The 9,279-nt window shown below is 38.2% G+C and overlaps 1 protein-coding gene across 1 annotated transcript; it reads left to right on the forward strand.

The window, feature by feature from the left end:
- Nucleotides 1–2,824: 2,824 nt before the first annotated feature.
- On the forward strand, nt 2,825–3,295 carry LOC122659581. Its single transcript, XM_043854682.1, has one exon. It carries the CDS (start codon nt 2,825–2,827, stop codon nt 3,293–3,295), a length of 471 nt encoding a protein of 156 aa, XP_043710617.1.
- The last annotated feature ends 5,984 nt before the right edge of the window (nt 3,296–9,279 follow it).

Below are 9,279 nucleotides of genomic sequence, written 5' to 3' on the forward strand. Positions count from 1 at the left end.
TTGGTGAATTTGTTCTTTATTTAAGTTTGGTAATTGGTTTGAGCTTAAGAGTTAAGACACTAACTGTGGTGATTAATGATAGCTTTTAGATTAATGGGACTCCTAATGATAATAACACCCATTTGAGAAAAGAGGAAAAAAGTATGGATTCATGGAATCAATGATAAGGACCAAGGTAGGCAAAATTGGAATCGGCTCAGCCAAATCGGCCGTTCTAGAGCCGGAGATTCATGGAGTTTGTCTAGGGTTCAGGCAAAATCCGACTGATTTCGATCGATTCCAAGCCAATTCTGGTTGAAACAGAATAGAATCGGATTGGAATCAACTGGAACCAAAGTTTCAAGAATCGTATTGGGATTGGACTCTACATGCATTGATCCCTATTTTGGCTGATCCAACTTGTATAGTACAGAAACTATGGTTAGGGCATTAAAACACCATTTTTTGGGGCCAACACAGGGCTATCCGGATCAAAATTGGTCAAGAATCGGGATTGATTCAGATGCCGATTGAGATCCTGATTCCGTGTTTTAAATGCCTAAAGCTAAAGGTAGGTAATTAACTCTGCTAAAGTCATGGTTTTAGGTATCAAATCGGCGGTGATCAATCCAAATTAATATAGACCGAGTCCAAAAGTGATAGTGATATATATCCGATACTGATACGTAAGTCTATGGCCCAAGTGGTCTCTAGACTCATTTTCTCTTAATTTGATTGATTCGACTATCCCAAAAGTAGTTAACCTTTTGGAATTGACGTGTGTTTTGTGTGATTATACAAAAAAGATTACGTTGTATGCGTTAGGTGTGTGGGTTAAGTTTCACATCGGGAGAGTGTGTGGTGTATGTTGTGTATATCTGCTATTCTACGGTTTCAAAAATTCATTAATTTTTTGGGAATAGCGGGTGGTTCAAGGTCTTAAAATTCGGAATTGGAATCAAAATCAGAATCAGCCTGAATTGATACAGGAATCGAGTTCCGATTCGGTGTGGTTTCCATGATTACCCAAAAAAATGCTTGAATGATTCAATACCACAACTTTTCCTCATGACGTGGTGACGCAGACTGAGTAGGTAAGTCCTTCCATCTTATCCGTTCATTTGGTTGGTGAGTGTGAGACGGTTATTCAATCTTGACCGTCGAAACTTTCTGACATAAAGCGACAATGGTGCCCACATTAAAAAAAAAATATCATTAAGGTTAAATGTTTGAGATAATAGTACAGTAATGTCGATTTACAAAATTCAGTAATCAATTATAATTGATCGATACGACAACGTGTTCTGCCAGTCCAGCTGCATTGTTTTATCGTGAAACACCACAATGCACGTGCCACGTTGGTAAAAAGTCAAGAAGTCAAACTTACTGAATATATAAAAACCACTTTTTTCATAACGATCGGACGGTGCTGGTGTTTTCAAACCCCCCCCCTCTCTCTCTCTCCCCCCACCACCTTTGGAATGTCAAATGTGAAGACTTTTTAGTTAATACGAAATACGGAAAGATGGATCTAAAGAAAAGGTACCCCACTTGATAATTGATATGATACCTTATGGGAAATAGTTTTATGCAATGTCGGCTCATAAATGAAATTGCACACTTTCTCACATATTACTGTTCATTTGAGTAGTGAATTGGTGATATATCATAAATGTCCCTTTCATTTTTGTCAGATTATGCATCCAAGGTTTCTATTGAAAAAGAATCCTAACACGATGCAGAACAGAGTGAAAATCATAAACAACAATTACACATTAAACACAAAGATTTACGTAATTCGACGAAGTTGCCTACGTTTAGGGTAAGATGAGATCTTTTTCACTATCAATGAAGAATAGGGTTACAGTCACTCGTCCTTACACCTCTCTTAGATTTTGTTACAAAGAAACAACCCTCGCTACATATTTATAATGAAACCCTATACATGAATTTTACCGGATTCGCTGGTTCACCGAAGTCCCTCCAGAACAGTAGATTAACACACAAGTGGGTCGATTCCTCCGAGCCTCAAGGCCTACGACCTCTTAAATGCCCTTCAAAATCAACCCACAAACCATGCGACAGAATACAAGATATCATACCCCCAACAGGTTTCAGGAATCACAGATCAATTCCAGCCGATTCCGACTGATTTCTCATCAATTCTATTACCAATCCATAACAAATTAAAATATGCTAGGATCGATTCGGATCTCGATTCCAAGTTTTTAAATCTTAATGTTTTTTTGAGTCTATCCTAGTCAAGGACCCACAGGCGAACTACAAGCTAAGAGTGAAGGCTAAGACAAACCCACAATCTACAACTAAGGGGGAAGGGAGTGAGAGAGACGTGCTTTTTTGGCACAAGATGCAATACAGGAGAGTCGATCCCTTGACCCCGAGCTAACGGTTGTTTGCTCGGATCGATTCGGATCTCGATTCCAAGTTTTTAAACCCTAATTCATTATTATATGAACCCATTTATTCATTACGTACCATATTATAAAAAGTAGTATACCATATAATATACCATAAGATTTAAAAAAATATATTTAAGAACGAAATAAATATTTACAATTAAGGTATTAACGTTAGATGGTGTAGCCCGTGACGAAATGCGTGTAAAGAATTTAATTGGTTCTTATTAATGCAAGATTGCAACCACACCCACCACCGACACAGTTAGACCAAACTCTCTTTTCTCTCTCTCTGGTGTTCTCTATCTCTCACAACTGCAAATCGAAGGGGAAGAATAAAGCTAATAAGAAAGGAAAGGAAAGGAAAGGAAGAGCAACGAGTGAGATTAGAAAGAGAGAGAGAGAGATTTTAGATTTTAGATTTGAAAATGGAAGGAATATCAGCGGGCTTGTACAAGGGGCTGAGAGATAGCTGGAGGAGAAGAGACTACCAGCGTCTGGATGGGTCGACCAGGTTTCGCCGTCGGAAAAACAGAGTTGAGCTGTCTTCTTCTTCGGAAGACGCCACTGGACCGGACAACCAACGGCGTCGGAGGCGGTTCTGGCGAATCAAGGTGACACCCAAACTCCGATTCTTCACGGGTATGTCCTCACCAAAGAAATTCTTCAGGCGACTCAGGGATGCCTATGTGAAGATGATGCTCGGATTTGCTAATTCCAGGATCTTCATCTCCGGCTACGGTGGTGGCGGAGGCGGAGGATCGTTTGGAATGGGAAAACCCACACTGAAAGAGTACGATCAGAAGGTAATCATTGAGATCTATAAATCGTTGATGGCTCAGGGTCAATTACTTCCCCGTGATGCTGCCAGACTTGCAGCTGCTACAGCAAGATCTTAGAACCAGATCACACCTCAAAAAAAGTAATTTTTTTGGGGGTTTATTAAATTTCCAGTCTGCTTTTTCTTCTTCTTAATTCCAATTTCTAGCTTTTCGTTTAGTTACTGGATATGGTTCGATCCTTCTTCACAATTCACAACCACGTAACTGTACTTACCATTTAGAATGAAAAAACCAAAAAAAAAAAAAAAAAATTTTCTTTTGGTTCTGTTTCTGTTTCTCTTTACTTTTTCTTCTTTTTTTCACCAATAAAGACAAATGGAGCATTAATGAGTTGATCTAAAATCCCCCAACCAACCAGAATTTTTTGGAATCACAGTGGACTTAGGGGTTGCAAAACCAGCATTTATTTTTCTTGGTTAGTTCTACTTTTCTTTCTTTCTTTCTGGGTTGGTCACGGCGGAGAGCTACTGAATCATTTGTGGCACCATTGTGTCGCCGTTGCTGGGTATGGGTTGCAGAGGATCCGGGCCTTCAGACTTCGAAGCAGGCCCATGGGCTGTGTATGGGCTGAGACCAGAATCCTTCTATCGTCAATCATTTTCGCCCTTTGCTCCTCTTTCTTTTCTTTTGTTAAACAACAACAGTGCTGGACCGCTGGTACGCCTAGAAAATAAAAAGCAAAACAAAAAATAAAGTAGAAAAGACAGGTGGAGTGGGTATGTAAGGAAACGTCCACACAAAGGTTGTGGGCCCTATTATTTGGACTCTAGATGGAGGCTGTGGACCCTCCCTCACCAGAAACTGAGCCCACTTGAAAAGGAATCTGGTGTGTGTAGTTCGTTTGGTTTCCATTATTAAAGTTTTTCGGTTGGAGAAATTACATCATCTTTGTTACTATTTTTATCCGTTCCCATTAGTAATGATAATGAGAATAAAACTTGGACCACTACCAAACTCTTTATGATCATGTTGTAAGTTTCAATAATTCGTGGTTTGCGGAGTTGTGAAGACTTCAATAAATTTGCTTTATGGAAAGTGAACAATTTGGTCATAGAGTAATTGTAATATTAGTTTAATTTAAATATCAAGTTGTAAGTCTCGTCAGTTTGGATTCTACGAATTGTAAAGACTTCAATAGATACATTTTTGCAAGTAAGGAATTTGATCTTCTTCTTGGCATTGTAATTTTTATCATTAAAAGTCTTTAGAGCAACTAAAGCATTGGAAACATCTCACCCTTTCCTGGTTAGAAATCAAATTCAATTCATTTATGGTACACTTGCGCAATGTCAATCACACCGTTGATGCCCAAAAAAAAAAAAAGTGGTAACACTTTTGATGGTAATAAATTGAATAAGAATTGATAAAATTGGACTGAATTAACTTAATTTTCTATAAGACTTTATATCAAACCTAATATTGGTTCTTTGTATTGTAAAGAAATATATTTTTGTTTACCCAAAAAAAACTATATTTCTAAACTGGCTTGTTATGATGTTAGAATGTATAGTAAGAGAGAATCCACAATATATATTGAAATGGTAAGCTTTAGTTATTCTAAAGTTATCTGTTCATGTTCTCAAATTAAGTGTAAAAGATATCTAAGATCAAGAGATCACCAGCAAGAGGGAAGTAAACAGATGGACAAGATTGGGTAATCTCGCCTGTATGTCGGGACTATCTGTGTGTCATGGATGGGGTCCAAGAAAAGTCAACATCTTTTTCAATTTTAATAAAAGACTTTTTTCTTTAGTTGAGAGGTCTTTTATGTAATTACGTCCATAGTTCAAAATTCTAAGAACTGTTGGAGATGTTGTTTGTCACGGAGACGAGAGGAAAATCCTTAATTTTAATCAGGATGTGATCTTGAAGTTGGAGTCCTTGATCACTAAGAATGAGACCAAGAAATTCGATTCGAGTTTTTTCGAGTTCGATTTTCGTGGGAGAGAGGATTATTCCATGTTGTAGGAAGAATTAAAGGGTACAAAGGTGAAATCGAATGTAAATCAGCGTTACAAACCACATTTAGACCAAATGTGAATTAGAATTAAACACGTTACAAATTCGAGTTGCAAAATGTTTTCAAAGACAGACACTACAAACCGCATGTAAATCGGATAACGAAAACGAATAGAAACCGATAAAACCAGATCGAATGTAAAACAATTCTGATTTTGATTGATTCCTGTGCAGTTCGATTTTGATTTGCACCTTACCAAAATGTAAATCGAACCAAAACTGGACCAAGACACCCTTAATCCCTTTAGGATGTTGGCCTCAAAGATTTTAAACTCGGAATGAGAAGAAGGAATCGGTCCTGCCAATTTTGAATGGGACTAGAATGGACTTGATCCTAAAAACCTAAAAATCGACCGCTCTAAATGGCTAGAATTACGATTTGTAATCATCGATCACGGTTCAAATTGGCCGATTCAACCCATCCGATACTATGATGGGCCCCCAAATAATAGAAAGTCTAAATTAGATGTACGTCTAACTCAACACATGGTAGTCATGTGAATTGGTGGGGTTCTTACAAAAAAAATGTGAATTGTCATTTCGGTCATTAAGGGAGGCGGGTCGATCATTTCACCCACCGACATGTGTTTGAGCACGTCCCTCCCTTTTTAAAAATAAAAAATATAAAAAAATCCATAAAATATCATTTAAGGGTCTAACCCAAAACATAAAGGCTGTAAATAGAGATGACCCAATGATATATGAAGATACATCCAAATCCCCAATTATATGGTGAGACAAGTCTCTTTAATCCCAACATCTCAACCCATCACATTGTTATATGTTGCTGATTACGGATCATGTCCTCCTCCCATCAGGGTTTTAGGAATCAATATCGGATAACATATTGGTCTCGGTCAATAACGATTCGATATCGATCCAAATCGACTCATATCGGGTGGATTTTTCCATGGGTTTATTTAAAAAAACATTTTAAACCTTTAGACTCTCGGCCTGTACCAATCCACTGATACGTATCAACTAAAAATCGATATCAGCCCCTACCAATACTAATATGAATTGGCCGATCCGATACCAATGGAAATTGGTTTTGCATGAATTGTGATCATGGTTTTAGTGCACGGTATCGGAATGGGTATCGACAACAAGCAAAATCGATACAATATTGATACGGTATCGACCTGGATCGATTGTATTGGACAAAATTATCTTTGAAATTCCTTAAAAAATGAGTTTTCTGATCATTTTACCCCTTATCCGTATCATGTTATCGATACAATATTGATATGGTATCAATATTAGTGACTAGCAAAACCGATATGTATCGCCTAATACGAATGATATGATACCGATACTTATAACTATGATTGTGATGGGTCTATGAAACCGGATGGATGGAGCCGGGCTCCCGAATGGACTCTCACCTTCAATGTTCTCCTTAATATCTGCTAATGGTGTCCCTAATTAAGGCTCCTCCGTCTCCCATAGTGTGGTCTATGGAATTAATTAACTGTCCAATCAAATCTAATCATCTGAAGCAAAAATAATGAGCCAGATCACCTCAACAATTGCATAATAGCCTTATAGGCCCCCAGTGGCCCACTTAGAGTGCACTAATTGCCACCTTCGTCAATATCTAGGCCCGGTATTATGGAATCCTCTACCTACCTAACCTAACCTAACCCTGGTTCGAATTAAATCCATATTTTACAAGCATTTTAGCTGGATCAGGTTAACAAACCCAATCTAAGGTCAATTTTAGTAAAGTACATCTGGGCCCATCCTCATTAATATTTGGGCCAGGCTTGGAACTTTGTTCACCTATGCGTTATAACCAAAGAGCATGGGAGGGATGAGGCCCACCACATATTACTCATAACCCAACTTCTCTAAAACTACCCAAATGCTTTTTACGTTTCAAGGCCATATTTCTATAAAGCCCATATGAGGGTTTTATTTCCCCCATATGGCTATTGGCTAGATGACACATTAAAAATTAAAAAAGAGCATTTGTTGGGGCCTTTACCAACCTTACCTGTTTACCTGCACCACTCAAGGGGAATTTTTTTTTTTTTGGGTAGAACACTCATCAAGGGTTTTTACTTATGGAAATAATTCCATTACAAGAGGATATTTTTTTTATTTGTAATAAAATGATTTATCGAGAATGAACTCGTGAGCAACCTAAAGCATCCTGAACACAAAGCTCATGGAGTCAAGGAGTGGAATTTGGCCATTCTGTTTTACACGAGATTGACAGGGCCTTCCTAACTAGACTATCAGCAATACCATTGCTAGTATTGAAAATACAAGAGAAAGAATAGACACGGAAAGATGTTGTTATTCGAACAATGTCATGGATAATGAACTCGTGAGCAACCTAAAGCATCCTGAACACAAAGCTCATGGAGTCAAGGAGTGGAATTTGGCCATTCTGTTTTACACGAGATTGACAGGGCCTTCCTAACTAGACTATCAGCAATACCATTGCTAGTATTGAAAATACAAGAGAAAGATGTTGTTATTCGAACAATGTCATGGATAATAGGAGCAACCTGAAGACGAGTATAATCTCTGCTCGCCCTGTTGAGAGATGCTATAACCTTTGAACTATCATATTCCACCTGAATTTGGTCCGGCCAACCCCAAAGATTGAGCATAGAGTAAGCCTACCGGTACCACCAAAGCTTGCACCCACCACGGCAGATGCGAAGAACATCTTTTCCGAAACAGCTGCAAGCTGTGCTCCAAAACTATCTCTAAGAATGAAACCAATACCCCCAATAGAGCTATCAAGTTGCATAGAGGTGTTGCAATTCAACTTTATAAGACCTGCATTCGGAGTTTCCCACGTTGATTGGCGCGAAGATGGGTTAGAAGAGGCACTAGCTCCCTCAATCCTTCCCTCCCTCACCGCTAACTGGGAAAAAAAAAAAAACGCTTGACTATATTGTATCACTTCCTCTGGAGTCCAAGTTTTCCCATTGAATACCTTGTCATTACATGCTTTCCATAACCGCCAACATATAAAAGATGCCAATGAGAAAGCCTTCCTTGCCCGTACTTTGCTTGTTGCAAAAATACTATCTCAGTCTTTAATCCAAAGATAAGTTTTTGGATGATCAGAGACATTAGAGGTTTAATTATGACTAGAATTTATTCGGGTGTATAGATGAATTAATAAATTCTATACAAACTTTGCTCTCTAGAGCAACTCAATCTTTGAAATATAATGAGATCGGATCATAATCGATCCCAAAAACCCTAGAATTTCCCCCTCATATCTGAAACCCAATGGTTGCTCAAAACCTTAGAATTCTTCCTCTTCGAAACGTACAAAATGGGGATCATTCACAGCTGATTCTGATTTTGAAACTATTGGGAAAAGGTTCTCTAAGCTGACTGTAGAGGGTACACTAGAAATGACATATCTGCCCCCTTATGAATAAGTCATTTTGTTGCTCCTCATTGGTGTTCCCCCCCCCCCCCCCTTTTTCGGCTCTCATATCTTGATATTTAGAAATGATCACATGTATATGCTATACAAAAATATTTTTATATCGTGCAAACATTGGAGATGATCGCATGCACCCGCATCGGACCTCTTTTACTTACCCCCAAACACCCCCTCCCCACCTAAAGAAACAAACTAGGGAAGGTAGAAGTAGAACAACCTCTGGATTTTTTGAAATGGAAAAAACAAGAATGATTTTTACAAGTGTGAGCATGGGAATGATATTTGAAGGCTACGCACAGAACAAAAGGTGTATATATATTGTATGAGAAAATGCATATTCTCATTATGGCTATGTTTGTTTTGACGTAAAATCTTTGGTAAAACAAATTTTACAGTAAAACAAAATTTTCGGTGTTTGTTTCGTAAGTTGGAAATTTTTCATTGATGTAAGATTTTACAAGACCCTACCCTTTACTGAAAAACACAATGGGAAAAATTACCCTAAAATTTGTTTGTAAAATTTTCACGAAAAGAATCGGGCTTTCATCTTCAAAAATGAGGAGAGCGGCGCGAGGTCCCAACTCTCCATCTTCTTCCTTGTCGA

This window comes from Telopea speciosissima, chromosome 4 (genome assembly GCF_018873765.1).
Source record: "Telopea speciosissima isolate NSW1024214 ecotype Mountain lineage chromosome 4, Tspe_v1, whole genome shotgun sequence".
Taxonomy (NCBI): domain Eukaryota; kingdom Viridiplantae; phylum Streptophyta; class Magnoliopsida; order Proteales; family Proteaceae; genus Telopea; species Telopea speciosissima.

Excerpts from the sequence above, each read along its gene's own strand:
- LOC122659581 (XM_043854682.1), top strand. The coding sequence starts at position 2,825 with ATGGAAGGAATATCAGCGGGCTTGTACAAGGGGCTGAGAGATAGCTGG.